This window comes from Primulina tabacum, unplaced genomic scaffold (assembly GCF_025594145.1).
Source record: "Primulina tabacum isolate GXHZ01 unplaced genomic scaffold, ASM2559414v2 Contig104, whole genome shotgun sequence".
NCBI classification, from domain to species: Eukaryota; Viridiplantae; Streptophyta; class Magnoliopsida; order Lamiales; family Gesneriaceae; genus Primulina; species Primulina tabacum.
The window spans coordinates 199,276-221,477 of record NW_027459727.1 but is presented as its reverse complement, the minus strand read 5'-3'; the positions used below and the strand labels follow the sequence as shown (position 1 = coordinate 221,477).

At 34.5% G+C, this 22,202-nt stretch overlaps 3 protein-coding genes across 6 annotated transcripts; 2 read left to right on the top strand and 1 right to left on the bottom strand.

Moving 5' to 3' along the window:
• Nucleotides 1-1,417: 1,417 nt before the first annotated feature.
• On the bottom strand, nucleotides 1,418-6,735 carry LOC142534051 (chaperone protein dnaJ A7A, chloroplastic-like). 3 transcript variants are annotated; one of them, XR_012816897.1, is made up of 9 exons: nucleotides 6,566-6,735; nucleotides 5,930-6,044; nucleotides 4,854-4,995; nucleotides 4,422-4,479; nucleotides 4,029-4,071; nucleotides 2,897-2,945; nucleotides 2,709-2,789; nucleotides 1,579-2,595; nucleotides 1,418-1,512 (listed from the first exon to the last, which is right to left on the bottom strand). XR_012816897.1 is itself a non-coding variant. In XM_075640954.1 (8 exons), the coding sequence occupies exons 2-8, from the start codon at nucleotides 6,034-6,036 to the stop codon at nucleotides 1,744-1,746; spliced, it is 1,332 nt and encodes a 443-aa protein (XP_075497069.1). In that variant the 5' UTR covers nucleotides 6,037-6,044; nucleotides 6,566-6,735; the 3' UTR covers nucleotides 1,418-1,743. The 3 variants fall into 3 exon arrangements, 1 of the variants encoding a protein (XP_075497069.1); XR_012816898.1 differs by having other exon boundaries at nucleotides 5,930-6,039; nucleotides 6,566-6,728; XM_075640954.1 differs by having other exon boundaries at nucleotides 1,418-2,595.
• Nucleotides 6,736-8,252: 1,517 nt separating this feature from the next.
• LOC142534070 (serine/threonine-protein kinase MPS1-like) lies at nucleotides 8,253-12,962 on the top strand. Of its 2 annotated transcripts, XM_075640977.1 has the most exons (7): nucleotides 8,515-8,654; nucleotides 9,034-9,143; nucleotides 9,564-9,980; nucleotides 10,223-11,184; nucleotides 11,323-11,523; nucleotides 11,699-11,860; nucleotides 12,166-12,961. In XM_075640977.1, the coding sequence occupies exons 2-7, from the start codon at nucleotides 9,113-9,115 to the stop codon at nucleotides 12,742-12,744; spliced, it is 2,352 nt and encodes a 783-aa protein (XP_075497092.1). In that variant the 5' UTR covers nucleotides 8,515-8,654; nucleotides 9,034-9,112; the 3' UTR covers nucleotides 12,745-12,961. The 2 variants fall into 2 exon arrangements, with proteins under 2 accessions (XP_075497091.1, XP_075497092.1); XM_075640976.1 differs by lacking the exon at nucleotides 9,034-9,143 and having other exon boundaries at nucleotides 8,253-8,654; nucleotides 12,166-12,962.
• A 1,499-nt stretch (nucleotides 12,963-14,461) lies between these two features.
• Nucleotides 14,462-21,966, top strand: LOC142534036 (oxysterol-binding protein-related protein 1C-like). The gene is made up of 10 exons (XM_075640925.1): nucleotides 14,462-15,271; nucleotides 15,743-16,099; nucleotides 18,067-18,166; nucleotides 18,372-18,817; nucleotides 19,672-19,827; nucleotides 20,091-20,258; nucleotides 20,345-20,485; nucleotides 20,977-21,207; nucleotides 21,321-21,434; nucleotides 21,629-21,966. Exons 1-10 carry the CDS (start codon nucleotides 14,771-14,773, stop codon nucleotides 21,800-21,802), a joined length of 2,388 nt encoding a protein of 795 aa, XP_075497040.1. The 5' UTR covers nucleotides 14,462-14,770; the 3' UTR covers nucleotides 21,803-21,966.
• The last annotated feature ends 236 nt before the right edge of the window (nucleotides 21,967-22,202 follow it).

The window sequence follows — 22,202 nt, the reverse complement described above, 5'->3', positions numbered from 1 at the left end:
TTTAAGTTGTTAGTGTATTGTTGTTTGTTGAAGTCTACAGAAGATGTAAGAAAAAATGAATCATTTGATGCATTCCCAATTACAATTCAATTGATTCCTATGGAGAAATTTTTGGTTTAGGACAAATAAACATGAAATTTTCTAGCTTATTTATCAAAAAACTTTAACGAAGACTAATCATCAAATATAGTATTTTACGTTTTTTTTTAAAAAAAAAGTTATAATTTTAGGCATAAATTATGCATTCGGAAAATGTTTGTTTCTTATGAAGAATGTATGCATGAGCTGTGCGCGCTCGCTAAATGTTTTAACGTAAATAACTAAGATTTCTTGGCTTAAAATATATGAAGACAGATAATTCTTCAATTTTGGACATATCTCAATGTAGTTAGTTGTATACTTTGAGCTTCGTAGGCAAAAATTTTGAATCTGTAACATGTTTTAAAGATAAATTCTTTAATTTTTTTAAAATAAAGATTTTTTTAAATCATTGATCGATTCAAATTCATTAATTTTAAAAAATAAAAAATAAGTAAATAGATACACATAAATTACTTCTTTTATTTTTAAAATTAAATCAACGTATATTTAAATAAATAAAAGATTTTATTTAAAAAAATAAAAAGAATCCAAATTCAAAAATTTTATGTACAAAATTCACAAATTTTCATATTTCAAATATTATTATCACTTTTTATTAATCATATTACTAGTACTAATAAAATAAAAAACAAGTTTATGAATACGCATATACATTTTTTTTACCCAAAAACTAAATCAACACATTTAAATAAATAAAAAAATTTAAAAAGAAATAAATTAATTTTTTAAAGATTAATTAATAATTACTTTACAAATAATATTTTTGTTTTTTAAAAAAAATTGGTTGACTATCCTGATCTATTTTTCAAATTATTGAATTTGAGTTTAACTCTTATTTTTGCGTGAAACCTTCTTATTTTACCAATAAGACGTGTCCAAATTCAATTAAAATAAAAATAAAAGAATAAAGAAAGCAACGTCTGCTTCTATTAGTGAAGAGTGACTCATGTTGTTCATAATTGATAGTAGCATTTTGCTTTAATTTTGCAAAATCCACTGTCTCTTATTTTTTAAATTATTTTAAAAAAAAGTAAAAAAAAAAAAAACTCATAAAAATCAATGTCAAATAAATCATTTTCAATTGATTTAACAGTTACGGGCAAAATAAAAAGATTAGAAAAAATTCAAATTATTATATAAAAACCAAATTTTGATAATTTTTAACACTAAAACCCAAAACATGTATCTTCTAAGACTAAAAGTACTACTTCCCCCATGTTTCAACACGCAGAGATAATAAAGTGATGCAATTCCTCATGTTTCAAATCAATTTCGAATAATTTCGATATATAAAAAATAGGAAATCGAATATTGCAAAAAAAATGCCCATCGATCACCAATAGGAGCGATTTACGGTAGCTGCTATACCACAGTTCCACTGTCAAGAACTCGAAAAAATGGCAACCGTGCCTGCATGATCAATTACATATCAATAGTGTAGCTGACGTAATTGTGTTTCAACTTAAATAAGTTTACCTTGCAAATTATCAGTCCCCGACTTCTTTCCAAGCCCACATTCGGTCATCTGCAAATGACCAAGGGATCCATGTAAAAGCAATATTTTGGCGACATGCCATAAACCCCAGAACCATGGAGAATTGCAGGTGAGAACATGTAATGGCAGAGAATTAATCGCCCAAACTATCTCCTGCTGTTTGTTGTCTTTGTTTTGTTTAAGTTGTCAAGTTCCTCAACGAGTTTTCTTTCTTCGCTGCTCAACCGCTTCGGAATCTCGACTTGAACTTTAACCAACTGGTCACCTCTCTTTTTGCTTTTATTCAAAAAAGGGACGCCTTTCTTAGCCATGACCAATGTCGTACCTGGTTGCGTACCAGATGGAATTTTGAGGTCAACCATCCCATCTACAGTCGGCACCTTCATCGTAGTCCCTAAAATGGCATCTATATAAGAAACCTTGCAAGTGTGGAGGATGTTGGTGTCATCCCGTTTCAAAACAGGATCTGCAATAATATCGATAATAACAAACAGATCTCCTGGTGGACCTCCTCTCCATCCGGCATTCCCTTCGGAACGGACCCTCAAGCGACTGCCAGAATCTACCCCAGCTGGAACTTTCAAGCTAATCCGTTTCGACTTTCTTACACTCCCATCTCCGCCACATGTATTGCAAGGAGTTACGTTTTCTCCAGTCCCACCACAAGCGGAACATGTTGAGACCTGTTGGAAAACACCCAGTGGGGTCCTTGTGGATGAGATGACCTGACCTTGACCTCCACATGTTCCACATGTAGATGGTGTGGTCCCTGATTTCGCTCCTGATCCATCACAAGTGTTGCAGCTCTCAAGACGAGTTATATCTATCTCTTTCTCGACACCAAATACGGCTTCTTTAAAATTCAAAACCAGATTATAGATCTGGTCTTCACCTTCTGTGGCTCTGTCGCGAGATCCTCTTCCTCCCATGCCCATGCCACCCATACCACCCATCCTTTCAAATAATGACTCAAAGATGTCAAACGTATTGCTGAAATCCTGCCGTAGAGAGGCGTTGGAGGTTAGAATAATAGCATTCAGAAGAACTATATTTCGAAGAAAGTCCACTTCTTTTAAGATCACCGCGCTACTTATGTAGCAAACAGACTTACCCCCATACCCATTCCAGAACCTTTAAGCCCTGCCTCTCCATACTTGTCGTAGACGGACCGTTTTTCATCATCCGACAAGACCTGTCACACGTGTTCTCCAATAATTCATTAAGTTATACATGCTTTAACAAGCATGAATAGTTCACAAAAGGAAGCCATGTACCATTTACAAGGATCAGATATTATACCTCATAAGCATTGCCAATCTCCTTGAACTTTTGTTCTGCTCCAGGTTCTCTGCAGTTGCAATGCAATATGTTCAGCTGCTCAAGAGTGCATTTGGTTTCAAAAGCTAAACTAAGAAACTTTTTTTTAAAAAATGCTTTATAATTTTATATGCGTCTTGATCGGCTTTTTGGTGATTAAAACAACACTTAATTAAGCTAAAAGTAATAATTTTCGAAAAGCCCAAATTTAGAGTTTTCAATAACTTAGAATCAAAACAATACAGTAGCCAATTATTTCACCAATCTAACCTATCTCTCCATTCTACAAGGTGAATTTTTCCAAATAAATCTCCATTATTTTACATAAATTTTTTTCTTTCACTGCATGATTCGTGGCATTATGTGGTATTGTCCATAGACTTTGAAGATTCTCTCTCTCACGTTACTGTGACTATTTAATTTTTTTATATATTTTTTAACCAATTACTTTATGAATAAATACACATGTCATCAACATGTTGTTCCCCGTATAGTTTTGATATAATGGTGAATACATGAAATTATTGACAATTATTTTTCCAATTCATATGTTTGTTTTAGAATTGAAATTCTGTGTCATTGATAGTACAACAAAAAAAACCAATTATTGTATTATTTGGTCTACTATTTTTCTTATGTTTTATTTTTCGAATATAGAATGTATCCAAAGTTAGCCCCTAAAAGAAGATTATTGTATCCAAGCCAATACAAGGACGTCATTGAAATGAGTATTTAAAAAAATATTTTATATCAATGAAATGTAAGCTTCAACCATTGTTTTTACTTAAAAAAAACACTTTTAAAAGTTAAACTTAAAAATGCAGTTGGAAGTTATAAGGATATTAATAAAAGCTTCACTAACAACACCAAAATATTTCATATAATGGGTTTAACTTTAATATAATGTGTGTGTGTGTGTGTAAAACTCAAATCAATGCTTAGTCTATCCATAAGATGTTCGGTGAAATACCAACCCTTAGCAACACACTCAATATCTGGCTTCAACAAGCATACAAAAAATACCAGTGGCTATTACGATTAGAAATCAAAGAAGCCAAGTGAAGATAACTAGCAGATGAAGCCAAATAGCAAGTAAAGTGGCATGAAGACTTACTTGTTTACGTCTGGATGGTAGCTCCTGGCAAGTTTTCGATACACTGAAGAAAAGGCACAAAGAGACGAAACTTCATTCAATTCTTACATTTCCTGAGCAAAGAATGCAGTTACCATGTGTATTGTCTTCCGATAAAAAAGAGACTTCAAAATGATGTCATAGAGGATAGTAAACAAAGGAAGTGTGATTCCTTAAAGTGATGACCAGTTATGCAAATAGACCAACGAGATTCTTCAAGAGGACATCAAAATTGAAAAAACCCAAAGAGATCCACGGCAGGGACAAAGCTCAATCATTAACAACAAATGGACAGAGGAAGGAAAAGCCTCCCTAAGGACCTCATACACAGAATTCAAACTTAAGAACACAAATGAGAGACAAGTTAATACTCACCAGTTTTAATATCTGACTTGCTCGCATTCTTAGACACACCAAGCACAGAATAGTAATCCTGCGAATGTAATGAAATAAATAAGCATTTTCTCACGCAAAAGCATGAAGAAAGGAACAGCAAAGTAGTCTTTTTTTTTTCTCGATGACATTATGCATAAAGCTATTGCAGAGGGATACCGGGACCCATACAACTCAAACCATATATACCTTTTTCTTATGCAGGCTACTGTATGCCTGTGTTGGAGTTACTGTTTAGCTTTTAAATTTTGGGGTCAATGGGGATTCTGTAGGGTGAAGGACAGGTAAACTTTGACTTCAGGTAACTTGTCAATAACTGAATTCATGCTACTTCAACAAAATTTAATAAATCATGTGACAAGGAATTCCCTTGCGATAACAATACAAACTAAAACAAGGTACAAAATATCTCACTTTGTCAGCTCTAACAAGAAGACGAGATCCTCTTCTCTGATACGGATTACGGTATGACCCCCAAATGAAAAGAAAATTCAAGGATTCTTGAGAAAATAATGTTGAACTTCTTGACGCTAGTGGCTTGATAGTGCTAGATGTACTGCTTAGACCAAAAAATATATCATGGATCACCTTAAATACAAACACAGCCCAATATAAGATCCAGTCACAGAAGAATCAATATATGGCCAAGAATTCAAAACTGTGACCAAAAGCAAGAGTTATTGGAAGCTGAATAATGTCAAGCTCAACATGTGTCACAGTAATTGATGCTGCAAGGAAAAATCTCAACTTTCAACAAACCTAACTATTTGTTTTATTTAAGCACTTTACTTCTTTCTATATATATTTAAGAGTATCTAATTAAAACTCAAGACTGTACACCAGAATTAAATGCTTACATTAGATGGCTTAATTATCAATGATAAATACACCTAATTCCATGCAATATAAGATATAATACAGTGAGCTATCTTTCAGAACTTCATGCCCGCACTTCTATTTGAATTAATTGCATCTCGTTTTCTAGAATTTAAAATGACACGTACATGGAATAATATTCTTTAAAACACTAAGATGGTACACATAATATTTCAACAGAGGTAAAATAAAACTACTTCATAGATTTATAAAAACTTGGTCTTTACGACAACTCGTCGACTATTGCCTAGAAAGCTGTGATTTCAATAAAATCTATCTTAATCGTAAAAGGCAGATGCTGTTAAATTGGGCACAATCACATTTAAATTTTGGGGAAAAACTCTTGACATTTTATCAAGACGCGTAAAAGTTCATATGCAGCTGACACTTGTATCAAAACCAAATGAACAAAAGCCACAAAAAAAAAAAAAAACTCAAATCAGCACGAATCTCCAGAGCTGCGAATCAGAAAAACAAGGATAAACTTGCCAGCTATAGAAAAGAGATAACAATAAACAAGTAAAAAATACAAATTGTACATAGTAAAAAGCTGAAATACAGTTCGAACTTTAAACCAGATTAATTTCAGCATTTGAATAAGAAGAATTCAGCACCAATGAAGAGACGCTGGTAATTTATTCGTAATAGAGGATCCTAGTACAAGCTGAGGCTGAACTCCGCAGCAATATATCCATGTACTTCCACTGTGTATGATTGCCATCCACTTTACTACAAAATGTAACACATTTAAGATGGCAAATCAAAAAATTTAGTTCGGAAAACCACAAAGTTTAGTTTGCGGCCATAATTATATGCATAAAAAATCAATGACACGTATTCGCATGCCTTGTTCACTTCATCCTTGATGAATTGAATTTAGCAAAATGAGCTAGCTCGAGCTCGAGTTAAAAGATTAACGAGCCTGACAGCTATACACGGTTGGAGCCAGAGAATTTTAGAAGCTCCACTTGCGAACAAGCAACAAAATATGCAGCCGCATGTAAAAAGAAAATGAGAGAGAGGATAAAAAAACATTTTTTAACCTTTGAATAACAGGCACAAGTTTGCATTAATCAGAAATTCAGGTCTAGATTAAAACTAAGTAACACAAAACCAAATCATATGACAAACAAAATGGCACTGCGCCACTGCCAAAGCAGAAACGTTGTTCACAACTTAGATACGGCATAACAAACAAGATCGATAGCTGAATAAGTAATTAAACTACGCGAACTAAACATGTTCAATACCTTGAGTTAAGAAGGATTGGGGCAGGAGCTGGAAATTGGAGAAGAGACCGACGAGAGAGAGAGAGAGAGAGAGAGAGGCTGCGTCGTTTCCGGATAGGGCTTTTCTCAGTTCTCACGTCGATTTAGTTTGTTTGGTGAAATTGTCCGATTCAATCAACCGCAATTCGAATTTTCGATTTTTAGGTAATTCTTATATGATTGTTCCATTAATTATTCCACATTAATTTTTACTGTTTAAATTTTAAAATCATATATACATATTGTGTTATTACAAGAAAAAGAACATAAGAAAAAATTTGATGAAAACAAAATTTCGCCAGCACAATTGGTCGTAATAAAACTATACTCTGAATTAAATTTGTAAACATACATACATCGTGTGAAGAATAGTCGGTACATATAACGAATGCATCAAAAACTCTTATTAAATAATCTTATAAGTTACTCGTTGAAAAATATTATTTTTTATGTCAAAAAAATTAATTTTTATTTCATATGTATATCGGATCAATATGTCTGACAGATGTGAATAGGTGAAATTGTCTCGACGTGGAAATGTTTGAATGGATAGTGTCAACATCATTACAATTTAAATTAGTTTTTTATTTAAAAAGATAGTTTATATTATTTTCAATAAAATGATATTTGTTTAACATTAGAATAACAACTAAGATGTGTAATTAGTAGTCTCTTAATCAAATATTTTTGTTTTTTTCCCCAAAAATTAATAATTCCTAAACTTTGCATATATTTATCGTATTTGAATTTCTTGTATCGAGGTTAAAATTTCAAAAAATCACGACATTTGAGTTTTCGTAAATATCTAAATGTTTTAATATTCTAAAAGGCATAAAGTGGTAGGTGGATGACCATCTACAGCCAACAGCCTAAATACTTAGTATAATTATATAATGTAAGTATCATTGTAATTATGAAATTTTTAATAATTGATATATAATGAATATTTTATTAAATATGAATTATTTTCGATTTCCTTTTCAAATTCAAATTTGAATATGACATCTCTTGAAAAAATAATCAACGTTTAGATGTCTACATTCGTTATATTATTTCATTTAATTTCAAATACGATTTTGAGTTTTGTGATAGTTTAATATGTTAAAATCTCGTTACTCTACAAAATCTTATTTAAAATATAATTTTTTTATATAATACTATGTTCTTTAAATTTTTAATAAACCATATCATCGTGAATATTTGATATATTGATTGTTCGTAAATTTGTATTAGTATGTATCTTAATCATAACTTTAGTATAAAAACACAAATAATTAAAATTTATTCATCTTATAAATAACAATGGTTTTATTTTTGAATTTTTTTAAAAACATTCAAAAAAATAACATATGATTTTTAAAAATTATTTAATTTTTTAATAATAGTTTCACTCAGTCAATATATCGAATAAAATGATATAAAAAATTCACTTTAACGATAGAAGATTGTTATCCTCATGTGATGTTTTCTCAAATGATATAAATATTTTTTTATATAATGTTTTATATTAATATTTAAATATATAAATAAAATAATATCAATAATTTTAAATGATTATTCAAATATCCATATTTTACTAATTGTAATAATTAATAATAATTAATTAAATAAAATATCATATAATAGTTTGTATATAATTCTAAAGATAGAAATTAGCAGGCACGAGATAAGAGTAATTAATTTAAAATTCACACACCTTGAGTTGCGAGCAGGAGCGCCAATTGTTCATTTCAAATCTCTCTTACGCAGTTCTTCCATGGAGGTTCTGTAAATCTGGTTTCTGAGTTTTTTTGCATAAAGTTTTGCCTAAATTCGAGATGTTCAGGAGATTAATCAATGGAAGAAGAGCCTGACCTTCCACCTCCACCTCCACCTCCACCTCCATCGGCTGATTCGAATTTTTTCAAACCGAAATCGAGCCGTCCGATCAGCGTTCACCCAGATTCAATCAATATAAGCCGTTCGTTCAACACCATCTCCACCTGCACCTCGACCACCTCGGTTTCTTCCTCTTCTCCTCAGGACTTGGTCAGGCAAGTTCAAGCCGCCTTCAGACGCCACCACTCACTCGGTACGGTTTCTTCGTTTACGGATTTTATTTTTCGGCATTTTAGAATATGAAAATCTAGTTAATTGTGGTATTATAGTCTGTAGACTTCAGTTTTTATTAACTTTTTACATTTAGGGTTTCTGATGAGCTATACATTAAGCATTAGCTGCAGTACAATGCTCTGAAAACTAATAATATGTTCGCCTTTTTGAAGAATTCTAAATTATCTTCTTCGGATCTTTTTTATATGCAAATTAGTTATTTTTCTTGAAAATTTGGGTGCAATCTAGTTTTATAAGTATTTCCCTTTATGTGGTATTTTATCTTCTCTAATTTTGAATTCAAAAGTATAAGTTTTTATTTGGACTTTATATTAGCTCTATTTATGTGCTTTAACTAGGCATAAGTCAGTAATTTTGTTGAGGATCCAGGGAAGAAAATTTGCATAATTGTTGAAAAGTGTATGTCTTGAACTTTTGATGCTGGTTCTCGCTCATGATAAAGAACATGGTAAGGAAGTTCCTTGTTGTTTCATTAGTTTTTCTTCAATACATCGGCAGTAAGTCAATTCAAATTTATCTTTAAAATGTTTTTGTAGATAGTAGTTTACGGAAAGACTCTCGTAATTGACAGGTGACAGGTTGTTAAATGAACGGGTGTGTCAGTGTAAATGCTTCTTTTTCATGTTGTTTCACTTTCAAAGTATTTATCATTGTCTCTCCTTCAATGTTCAATTTTTTTAATGGCCACAGTTATTTTTGTTTATAACAAAAATTTTGTGTTTTTTTTTTAAAATTTTACACTAGAGGCTTTTGTTGAAAAAATTATAGTATAGTTTCATAACATGATTTCTATTTAATTTTCCTTTCACGTTGTTGCTTTGAAATTGCTTTCTAAATTTGTAGTTCTATTTTCCTGATGGGCTTTTAGGAATGCTGCAGCCAAGTGGAAATCAACCAAGGAGACTTTTGGTTCCTCAACGTGAAACTTCAAAAAAATCAATTCTAAAACCTAGTTCAACTATTTATGCCAAAAAAGGTGAAGAGGAGATTGAACAAGGTGACAGACCAAGTGGCTCCATACCAAAGTCCCAAATTGGGGTCTCTGTCGCTGGAGACAATCAGGAGGATGCATCAATCACCCCAACTTCTCAATGGGGTTCATCATTAAATGTGCAAGAAGAAAACTTCAAACCATGTAATTTTCAGAAAGATCAATCAGGATTTTCTTTGAGGCCTGGAAGCAGAGTTGCAATTGCTTCATCATATGCAGAATATGGGCATGTTCCAGTGGCTGATGTGCAAAAGAAGGTTCATTTTTCCTGTGGAAATAATGCCACATCTTGCGGTAATAATTATTTTAGCGTTAGTGGTTTGTGATTAAGCAATCGACAGTGTTTTGCATGTTTAAGTATCTAATCCAGTGGATTGCTGACGCATGATGTAGTAATATGGATGCCTACTTGTATGCTATAGACCATTGTGAGTTATGATTTGTAATTTACAGCAGTTATAGCCAATTGTACTTGCAGTGGCTGATGACCCGATGATTTCATTTATTATCTCATATGGATTTACGTACATCGACAGAAATGGAATGGGATGCTGGGGATCAAGTAGATTCTTCGGCTGCTGTCAGTGAAGTCTGCAGGCATCAAAATTTTCAAAGAATGGAGATGGACGTTATTAGTTTGAAGTCTGAGAGTGGGATTTCTTCTTTGCCATCCAGAAGAACAATGGGTGTTCAGGATCAGTTACACAGATTCCAAAACTTTTTACAGAACGATTTGAGTAATGCCATGACACAATCTTCAGTGGTTGGGTCGTCTTGTGCTACCTCAACATTAATACATCCATCTTGTGCCCCCATGATTAGTTCAACAACTTATTGTTCACAACCTCATCAAATGACTGATTCAAATTCGGGGTCTGAACCATCAGGAGAAGCTGAAGCACCACTGGATGTGGTGCAACCATTGCGTTCTTCAGCTAAGGAAGCTGGTGGTGTGATATCTCATCAGTCAGCTATTCCATCGCAAGCTATCAGCTCTAGTTCTGCTAAGTCAATGGAGGTTAACAAATCCTCTGTCATGTCTAAGGAGTTTCCGAGCATTTTAACAAAAGAATGTGATATTTCAAAAGATTCTTTTCGTGAAGAGAACAATTCAACCGCAGGGAATGTGCATGATAAAAAATCTGAGCCACATCTATCTAATTTAACTTCTTCAGAAGCAAAATTGGAAAATTCAAAAGCGCAGAAACTTGAAGTAGGTGGAAGTAGTAAAGCAGCATCAACAACTCGGAAAAAGGGTTATGATCCTGACTTATTCTTTAAAGTTAACGGGAAGCTCTATCAAAGACTTGGAAAAATAGGTAGTGGAGGAAGCAGCGAGGTTCACAAAGTCATATCATCAGAATGCAGAATCTATGCTTTAAAAAGGATAAAACTTAAAGGTCGTGACTATGCGACAGCATGTGGATTTTGTCAAGAAATTGAATATCTGAATAGATTGAAGGGGAAGAGCAACATTATTCAACTCATTGATTACGAGGTGAATGCTGTAATTCAATGCTCACTGTGAACTCAAGCACAGTTATCTGCATTTTAGGACATTAATCAAGTCTCTTTTATTTTTCATTTTTATTTTATCGACCCCTGCATAGTCATCTAATGCAGCATTTCTTAGTAGGTGACAGATAAAACCTTACTTCAGGAGGTAATGAATGGTTCCATGATTAACAAGGATGTCAGGGTCAAGGATGAAGGGTATATACACATGGTACTTGAATATGGGGAAATTGATTTGGCACATATGCTTTCTCAGAAATGGGGAGAACTGGATGGTTCAATTGCTACCATTGATGAGAACTGGCTCCGATTTTATTGGAAGGTTTTCACTAATTCACTTCTTTGTGTTTTAATTTACCATACTGGCATACTGTTTCCGAGAAACTGGAAATTCACAAAACATGTTGCTAGGTGATATTGGTTGTTGTCAAGGGAAGGGAGTCACTTAAGGCATCATCAAGCTTTTCTGACTTGTACCTTTGTGAAAAATGTTGCAGCAAATACTTCTTGCAGTAAACACCATACACGAGGAACGTATTGTGCACTCGGATCTAAAGCCAGCTAATTTTCTCCTGGTGAAAGGTTCACTGAAGCTAATTGATTTTGGAATTGCCAAGGCGATAATGAGTGATACGACAAATATTCAACGGGACTCGCAGGTTTTTCCATATAATACATATCCTTTATATGTTGTGGTACTTACTCGAAGAAGCTTGTTACTTTATAGGATCTGTGATTGCATATTACCAGTCAAAATTTATTCGAACATACATGTCTATTTTGATAAACAAAAATAAAACACAAGTGCCTGCAATTAAGTTTCTTTCTCCTCCTACACAAAAAAGCTGAAAAGAAGTAACTTTTCCAAGCATGAACTCTCAGTGCCTAGAGCCAGAACACTCTTTTACTATTGTTCTTGTACTCTGTTTTTTAAACTTATACTAAGGTCACATAACAACTGCAGGTTGGCACCCTAAGTTACATGTCTCCTGAAGCATTTATGTGTAATGAGACAGATGGAAATGGAAACGTTATAAAATGTGGTCGGCCATCAGATATCTGGTCTTTGGGTTGTATCCTTTACCAAATGGTTTATGGACGAACGCCCTTTTCAGAATACAAAACTTTCTGGGCAAAATTCAAAGTCATAACCGATCCAAGCCACAGTATCACATATGAACCTTTGTCTAACCCACTGCTTCTTGATCTTATGAAAAAATGCCTAGCCTGGGACAGGAACAAAAGATGGCGAATCCCCCAACTACTCCAACACCCGTTCCTTGTTCCACCTCTATCATTCAGTCCTCCCAATCAGAGTTGTAAATTGCTTCGACTAATAACTGAATCGAGTTTGGGTGATGAAAAGGCACTGATGCTATGTTCCCAACTCCAAAACATGCTAAGCAACCCCATGTCATTTCTACCAGACGAGGAGTCTGTTTCAAGAGGCCATCTACACGAGATACTTGGTAAAATTTCAACCCATTTCTTTCAGCTCCAGGAACAGTTTGCTGATTTGGAGAGAACCTCAACTGACAGATGAGTTTTATTTCAATTTTGTCATTTAACTTCGCGTAGATAGCATGTAGCTTGGTGATCTTTGGTCAATTTGCTATTTGCTTCCGGTGTGTTTCTTCTTGTTGTGCTGCATTCGAATGAAGTTGAGTGGTATTTTGGAATCATGTAATGAAAATATACTGCTACTGACTTGTGTTATAACTAATTTTAAGGTGTTGCACCATATGACCTTTTCAAAATGAATAAAGATGCGTGTAATGATTAAAAAAGACTTTTTTTTGTCATTGTATCAAGGTATTGCAATTCATCGCTACGTGAATTCAGGCATGTGAGTAGCGATGAATGCAAACATATATTTAGAATTTTACAAGTGAATTTAACATATTTTTAGTTATAATTCACTGGTTATTCCATATGTTTGTCAAATCTGAAATTTTTTTGTCGTTAATCTCCGTAGTGTTCAGATGGAATTTAATTTGTAAAATATAGACATACGAATCACTAAACATGTCGGTTCGATATATAAGTTTTATAATGCAACACAAGTATGACAAAATTATGAAGATGTTGAATGCACACAACACCAGCTGTTTGACAGATTTTGGGTGAGCTAAGTAGATGGATAGCACGCACGTAATTGTGGACCAGAAAAAGAGAAGTCGAGAATGATGTTTTGTTTTGAGAAACTTATTTGTCTTGTCAATAGATGTTATTTATTTTATCACCAGATTAAATTAATGTAGTCGATACTAGCAATTGTTATTTTTAAATTGAAACTTCGAAATCTTTATTTAATTTCTTATTTTATAAAATATAATATAATCTTCTTCCAGTGAATTTTATATCGTAACACATTTACCACTATCTCTAGTATTTTGGAGGAACGTTAATAAGGGAGATGTTTATATTTCTGTAGGGTGATTTACCTTGTGATTATTTTGTAGTTTATTGTTTGAATCATCCACACCAAAATTATGTCAAACATAATATTATTTATCTCAATTATTACATATTCTTTACTTTGTCAATCAAAGTTGATATACATTAATAATCTAATCACGCCCATCAAACGGGCCCGATCGTGTAAACTCTCAATTGTTTCCAGCATTTCATACAGACAAAATCGATCGTATCAGTTTCTTGCAATCAAAATGTGCAGGTCGTGTCAAGGAAAATAAATTCATTTTTTTTTTCCAAAAAAAATGAAGCCGTCGTCCATAAAAATATGTGGGAGCCGCACTTTTTTATCCAAGTCCGCATGCGGCGGCTCACACTAGAAATTTATTCGAGCCAGAGGATGATCGTAGGGCTATGACTACACTTTCAGATAACCCATTGCCAGAGGATGATCGTCGTCACCCAAGGGCCAAGCTCACGAGTAGCTCACTAACACTTTTAAGGAGCTAACTTTAATTTAAATGCTCATTCGATACATCAAATTAATTGCATGCAAATGTCTCCTTTTTCCCTGGTAAGATTTTATTTACTCACTATATATATATATATATATATAAAACATGTCGTAAATATATTTCGATATACACAATAAACTCAGGAGATAATACAATAATTTGAAAGTCATGAAATCTGCACCGGACAAAGAGAAAATATTGATGTGAAACATCATATTTTAAATTATATATTTTTCAAAATTAATTGTTGATTTAACTTGATGTATTTTTTAAGCCACGTAATGCGCGTGACCAGACAATATATATATATATGAGTTGTGTTTTCGAGTCCACGCAACGCAAGTGACCTGCAAAATCCAAAGCAGGTCCCCGGCTGGGAACGCCGCCCAGTCGGCCGCAACCAAACGCGGAAAATACACAATCTCCCAAGTACGAGACTTCGAAACCAGCACGTTGTCACCGGATACTTCTCCCCACGTTTCGCCACCCAAAATCTATTCCAAATCATACACTAAATCCTGCTCACTCCATCACCATTTTTCTTTGTTTCGTTCTCTCTTTCTGGGTTTTCGATCAAAGATAATTTCATCGACCTGTGCATGGAAAAATGATGAACTGATTCATGCTCATCTTCCTGCTATGTACTCATTCTGCTGTGTCACATCGACACCAATCAGCAATCATAACATGCTCTCTTCCCCGTCCACGCCGCCACCTTTCGATCCGCTGACTAAAACTTTGCAAAATCCCACTATCTTGAGGGTATCGTCAACGTGTGATTCCGGGATGGATCACAATTCTGGTGGTGCTCCGAATGGCAACGATATTCTCCACGCTCACAGCCGTGACGTGAAGATTACCGATATAGTTGGTATTGGGATTTCTGGAGTTTTATACAAATGGGTTAATTATGGAAAAGGGTGGAGGCCTCGTTGGTTTGTTTTGCGGGATGAAGTTTTAAGCTATTATAAGATTCACGGCCCTGATAAAATTGTTGTTGATCAAGATACTGAGAAAGGATTGAAAGTGATTGGCGAAGAATCGATGAAAAGGATTTCAAGGCATCATCATCACCATAGGAATGGGACTAGTGGGTCTTCTGCAAAAATCCGGAAGCCAGTTGGGGAAGTTCATTTGAAGGTTTCATCTTTGCAATTGGATTGCTTTAGTTTTTAATAATTGAAAAGGCATTAAACATGTTGCCCAACAGAAGGATTTGTCTGGATATGTTTTGGATATCCCTGAGTAGATTTTTTACGAAATTGGTTTATTTGCATATTTTGGTGAGATTTTATTCTTTCTATTAGGATGCTACTTAAGTTGTTTGAAAAGATTTGGCAGTATTTTGGAGTTGTCTTTCGTCTTTCGATTTGAAATCTGGTCGAAGATTCACGGCATGTTATGGAGATTTATTTTTTCCATGAGTTGAAGCTCTGTACATTTTATATTACTCGTCTTCCAGACGTTCTTGACAATCACATGCTTGTTTGTTGCAGAAGTTATCTGACTGTGTTATTTCTCTTGCATTTTATTCAATTTTTAAATGGAGGGATTGTGGTTACGATGAAATTGTTCATGTTCTAGCATTTAAATTGAGTAGTTTCTTTGTAGGTCTCGACTGTTCGAGAAAGCCGATCTGATGATAAGAGGTTTTCCATATTCACGGGAACAAAGAGGCTTTTTCTTAGGGCAGAGAGCAGAGAGGATCTAATGGTATGGATGGAAGCATTGCAGGCTGTGAAGGACATGTATCCGAGAATGTCCAACGGTGAGTTAATGGCTCCTATGGAAGATGTCCCCATCCTGACAGATAAGTTGAGGCAAAGATTGTTGGAAGAAGGCTTGAGTGAAAATACCATTCAAGAGAGTGAGCAGATCATGAGGAACGAGTATGCAGCTCTGCAGAGTCAATTGATAATGCTGAAGCAGAAGCATTGGCTCCTCATGGACACACTGCGACATTTAGAGGTACATTTCATGTTACATAAAAAACCACTTACCTGTTGAATTCCAAATTCTTCTTTCGTCCACTCTCCAAAGAATTATCCTTTCAGCTTTCTAGCAAATCGGAGGGTGGAAACTGGCTTGCGCTTGTGAGGTGTTTGTTTCTCTCTCGGCACCATCCCCCTGTATTTTTCAATCGACTGATTGATCCGGAATTTATTATTTTTTTCTGTATTATTTTGTAGAGATCACTTGATCTGAAATCGTTTCATGAACAATTTGTACTCGTTTCTTCATTAGTACAATCCTATCTGAATAATTCTATGGTGAAATTTGATTGCTCGCATTTACTTTCTATGGTGGATGGCCAGGTTGAATTTTTAATCATCTTGAACGGCAATCTTGTTTTGTTGATTTTTTTCAAGTATTTTGTCCCGTTTGGCATGGATGTGGGATTTGGAGATGCTAGTTTTGGATTTTGGTTGTAACTTTTCAGCTTCTTCTTGCGTCGATGCTTTTTGTCTCTGCCTAGATTAATATAGTCTGGCAAACATTCCTACTGATATCTTTGTAGAGATTTTTATGAAATTTCATTGAACAGGTATATCTTACACTGACAGATATAAGATTCTGTCACCGATTATTTGTCACTTTTATTAAGTGGTGAAAAATGAGAGATATTCTTGTACTATATTGGATACATTTCTCCTCGTGTGGATGAGAAAGGAAAGAGCTTCCATGTTGCTATGACATTTAGCTCATGTTTCTTGGCAGGGAATTTGGGCTATAGATTACCACCAATTGCCTTGAGATATTGATATTCGTGTGTGATTTGGATTCTTTTTTTAAAAAAAGAAAAAGAAAAAGAGTTTGGATTCTGTGATACTACGGTATTTCATGGTGACTAGAAAAGACAGACAAAGGTGAATATCTCTGCTATATAATTTATTCTAATATAATGTAAAAATATCTTGGGCAAGTATGAATATCTTTAAGGGCTAATTTCTACTCTTGCTTGAGAACTAGTGATTTTAAACCATAATCGCCACAGGACTAAACCATGGAAGTTGAATTATTGTTGATCGGGGGATATATGCTTTGTTCACGCACGTTTTCTTTAGTGACAAGCCCCTCTACTGCTGCTATGAAAGGGCATTTTTTTTTTGGGAAGGAAGTACTTGGCTGATGTTTTTTCTGTTAACGGTTCAGCAATAAATTTTTGGGTATCTTTTCATTGTACAGTTTTATAAACTTTCACAGTGAACTTTCAGCATTTCTGATTGTTTTCAAGAGAGTATTCTTTTGGTAATATGTGAAGAACAGCTAGAGGATAACCTTAAATGATGTGATGTTTCAAGATCAGGCTGCAACAGTTGTTTTTATCAGATACAGTGACATCCTAAATTGCAGTTTGTTATGCGAACTTTTGGTTTGTGTTTGTGAACCAAAAAAATGCTGGAGTGTTGAAAGATGCAGAGTCCTGCATTTCTGTAGTAATAAAATGTAGACAGAAAATTAAAATATCCCCTTCTCTTGACATTTTATTGAAGATTAGTACTGATTCTGTTACAAATTCTGCAGATTGTTTAACCATGTTTCAATTCGAGTTTAACCACGCCATACTATTAGTATGTGCATTTTTTGTATGTTGGTGATAGTTTCTCATTAAGATTTATTTGTTATTTTCTTTAGAATATTTTCATCACTTCCCTTTGGTGGTTTGTCGTTTACGCATTTTTGGTTATCCTTCAGTTGGGAACTTATATGCGTTGTAGTTTAGTATCTGTTTTTTGGTGCATGCACGCGTCTTTTTTTGAGGGAAAGGAAATATGTAAAGCTTGTTTCAAGTCATTCTCGTTTTCGTACAAGTTAAAATCTTCCCATATTTTATTTCATATAAATAAAATTTGGTACTGGTAGAGTTGTTTGCCTTCTTTTACATGTGGACTTGTGTACTTGTTTTATTTAAATGTTGTTTTTGTAATTTGTAGAGAGAAAAGGTGGATTTAGAGAACACAGTTGTTGATGAGAGCCAAAGACAAGTTAAAGAAGTTGGAGCATCTTCCAGATCAAGGCAAGATAAGTATAGTGGTATGATTCATAACATTTTATTTCTCTTCTTTTCTTTTTTATTTTTCTTTGCATGGTTGAGTAAACCTTTTAATGATTCGTTCATGTTTAAGCTGTAATAAGAAGGATTCCTCGTCAAATTAATAATCTTTGTATTCTAGTCAATCATGAATTAGTTGTTTACTTTAAATTTTACTTATGTATCGTTTTTTGAAATTTCCAACAGAAAGTGCAAGTGAATCCGAAGACGAAAATGAAATAGTAGATGGAGCAGAAGAAGATACCGATGAAGAAGATAACACATTCTTTGACACCAGAGATTTTCTTTCATCTAGCTCTTTCAAAAGCAGTGGTTCCGACTTTTGGGCATCATCTTTTTCATCTGATGACAATGAACTTCATGCTTTTGAAGCGGAGGATAACATTGATCCTGCCATTAAATCTGCTGGAACCAACTTTCCTTGTATTAGGCGTCGAAAGAAATTGCCAGACCCTATTGAGAAAGAGAAAGGAGTGAGTTTATGGTCAATGATAAAGGACAACATTGGGAAGGACCTTACAAAAGTGTGTCTTCCGGTCTACTTCAACGAGCCTCTCTCTTCTCTACAGAAATGTTTCGAGGATTTGGAATATTCATATCTTCTTGATCGGGCTTATGAATGGGGAAAGCAGGTAACTTTTGCCAAGACTTCTAGTTTATTGTATTATCATAATAGTAAACTGGAACAGTCAAAATTTTTTTCATTGTTTGTTCAGTGTTGTTTTTGTTCTTTTGTGTGTTAATTTTTGATTTGTTGCTTCACAGCTTTAGTAACTGAGTCAAGAAGGTATGTTTCTTCTCCCGTTGTATTGCCATAAAATTTGGGGTCCCATGTTTATACTGAAAAGGCATGGCCATATTTCTTGCATGGTGCTAAACCCAAGATTTTGACCCCAGCTCAGATTGAATCTCACCAGCAAGATTGCAAAATGACCATGAATTTTACTTCTTATCAGCCTCATTAGAAGTTCTTTTAGATTCTCTCAATATGCTTTTGCGGACATCAAGCAGTTTATTTATTCCCCGCGATACAGAATAATTCTTTTGGAATGATTATAAATTGAGATTTATAAATTATTCTGTGAAAAAAATCCAACTTTAGATAATTTATTTGAAGCTTTATATCAGAAAGTACAAAGCTGGGGCTTTAATCCACTTCGTTTGTTCAATTCGACTTTGCCATCACATGATCCATCTGGTCCTTGGTTCTTGTCACTCAACGTGCTGCTGCATGGCGCTAACAAAAGTTCTTAGTAATACTGAAATGGAATTTGAATTTTTAGCAAATTTATTATTTTCAATCGTTGTCTTTATTGTCATTGCCACAAAGTTTATCATCTCCATCAAATATTGCTGCTTACATCCATGTGAAACTCGTTGTATTCCTTGTGCAGAGTAGGAAATTGAGCTTAAAAATATGTGCCTCGCGTGTCATAGTTTTTCATTCTTTAGAATCTTATCTTTGATCTGTAATATTTCTTGGCAGGGCAACAGTTTTATGAGGATTCTAAATGTAGCTGCATTTGCTGTCTCTGGATATGCTTCTACAGATGGAAGAAATTGTAAACCATTTAATCCTTTGTTGGGGGAGACTTATGAGGCTGATTATCCAGATAAAGGCCTCCGATTTTTCTCAGAAAAGGTAGCCATTTATGACCTGGACCAAACTTTTGGTCTTTCCTAGTCGTGTTAACTAATATAAATTAACTTTTGATGACTACCTGAGTGTAAGTACTCTGCAATTTTGTTGCTAGAATGGCTTAAATATAATATTAAACGCAGAAAATGGAAAAAGAAAGACGTCAAATATATTTGTTCAGACTTCTTGTAGTAGATGCTCCATTTCCTTAAGTTTGTAGATATTTGTGATAATTAAACAATGGGCTGACCATTTTTTTCGATCAGGTGAGTCACCATCCAATGATTGTAGCTTGCCATTGCGAGGGTACAGGGTGGAGGTTTCATGGTGATAGCAATCTGAAAAGCAAATTTTGGGGTCGGTCCATTCAGCTTGATCCACATGGTATTCTAACTTTAGAATTTGATGATGGAGAAGTTTTCCAGTGGAGTAAGGTACTTTTTTGTTGGATGATTGTTGCTCTTTTTTTTGGGTTCATAGTTCATTTCACCGAGTAACATAAGCGGCCTTCTATTGGTAGGTAACAACATCTATATACAATCTCATTTTGGGGAAATTATATTGCGATCACTATGGTACGATGCGGATACAAGGAAATCGTAATCACTCCTGTAAATTGAAATTCAAGGAGCAGTCTATTATAGACAGAAATCCTCATCAGGTACTCCTCCTTTTGGTGTGATGTCATTTTAGACCTTTAAGAAGGTGGATTCTATCCAGCTTTTTAAGTAAACAGACTTAAGTGGCGCCATCTCTTCTGAAATTTTATGAAGCAGTATTCAATACAAGAAGAGAATAATATAAAGCTGGGGCTTTAATCCACTTCGTTTGTTCAATTCGACTTTGCCATCACATGATCCATCTGGTCCTTGGTTCTTGTCACTCAACGTGCTGCTGCATGGCGCTAACAAAAGTTCTTAGTAATACAGCAGTGGTGTAACTTGGAGTTCTATGTGCATACCATTCTAGCCAAAACTGTTGAAATTTATTAAATATACTCCAAATTAAGGGAATTTCGGAGTACTAAATGTGACACGTTTTTGCATCACAAAATCGAAGGATTTGTAGTTGCATACTATTTCATATAAATCTATGATCATAGCATGTGTTGGATGTAGTCATGTAGATACCGAAACTACTCATATTTTGCAGGTACAAGGAATAGTCCAAGAAAAGAGTGGGAAGACGGTGGCATCCGTGTTTGGTAAATGGGACGAAATTTTGCACTATGTGAATGGAGATTGCACATCAAAAGGGAAAAGCCAGGAACCTCTCTCAGAAGCCCATTTGCTTTGGAAACGAAGCAAGCCCCCCAAGTTCCCCACACGTTATAACTTGACACGCTTTGCCATCACACTGAATGAACTAACACCAGGGCTGAAGGTTATTTGTCAAAATTCCTCATGTTTTCTCCACGGGTTAAGCAGAAACTGGAATTTTTATCTGTTGTATATCTCATACGCAATAAGAAGAACTGGAATTTTTATCTGTTGCAGGAAAAGCTCCCTCCAACAGACTCGAGACTGAGACCTGATCAAAGACGCTTGGAAAACGGGGAGTATGAAATGGCAAATGCTGAAAAGTTGCGTCTAGAGCAACGGCAACGACAGGTAGTTGACATGAACTCCTTTGTCTCCTTTGTTGAAGAAATTCAACGTTTTATGGGCTTCTTCCATATTATCCGGCCCTCTGTCACTTCTCCCAAAGTACCAAACAATATTCTCCCGCAGTAACTCAAATAACATACTATACACTAACAGTCAGGTTGAGGCTTCATTAACACTGACAAATTTGTGGAAACCAGGCTCGGAAAATGCAAGAGAGGGGTTGGAAAGCTCGGTGGTTTGCGAAAGATAAAGAATCTGATACATATCGTTACATTGGCGGGTATTGGGAAGCAAAGGAACAAGGCAACTGGGAATCTTGCCCTGATATTTTTGGCCAAATCCCAGCCGATCAAAGTTTAGACTTGGAGTAAGAAATTTTTTTGTCTTGATATCCATTCCCTCTTATTTATATTCGCTAGAGATATTGGAAAACAACCTACGATTCTTTCAACCATGTTCATGACTGCACAGTGCTTCAATGAAGCATCAAAATTTGTTTCAATAATAATAATAATGAAACTCGTTGTTTTTATTCCATTTGTCGTGGTTTTTGGCTTGAGAACAAATTAAGTTGATTCAGTGTACGATGATGTAGGCCAGTAAAACTCACCTCATGTAGAAATCAAAACAGTCGAGCCTTGAAGATTTATTTATCCATGAAGTTGTCGACTTTGGCTAGATTTACGTCGAGTACTCGATCGTTTTGCACAGCATGGAAACTATTTCAGCTATATCTTTTCAATTAAACAAAAACCAAATAACAATAACAAT

Coding starts and splice junctions, on each gene's coding strand:
- LOC142534070 (XM_075640976.1), top strand. CDS start 8,420: ATGGAAGAAGAGCCTGACCTTCCACCTCCACCTCCACCTCCACCTCCA. Junction 9,981..10,222: donor AAATAATGCCACATCTTGCG/GTAATAATTATT, acceptor GTACATCGACAG/AAATGGAATGGGATGCTGGG. Junction 11,185..11,322: donor TTCAACTCATTGATTACGAG/GTGAATGCTGTA, acceptor ATTTCTTAGTAG/GTGACAGATAAAACCTTACT.
- LOC142534036 (XM_075640925.1), top strand. CDS start 14,771: ATGTACTCATTCTGCTGTGTCACATCGACACCAATCAGCAATCATAAC. Junction 20,259..20,344: donor AAGTTTTCCAGTGGAGTAAG/GTACTTTTTTGT, acceptor TTCTATTGGTAG/GTAACAACATCTATATACAA. Junction 20,486..20,976: donor TAGACAGAAATCCTCATCAG/GTACTCCTCCTT, acceptor CATATTTTGCAG/GTACAAGGAATAGTCCAAGA.
- LOC142534051 (XM_075640954.1), bottom strand. CDS start 6,036: ATGGCAATCATACACAGTGGAAGTACATGGATATATTGCTGCGGAGTT. Junction 4,996..5,929: donor TTACCAGCGTCTCTTCATTG/GTGCTGAATTCT, acceptor TGGTCTAAGCAG/TACATCTAGCACTATCAAGC. Junction 2,596..2,708: donor GTTCTGGAATGGGTATGGGG/GTAAGTCTGTTT, acceptor TCTCTACGGCAG/GATTTCAGCAATACGTTTGA.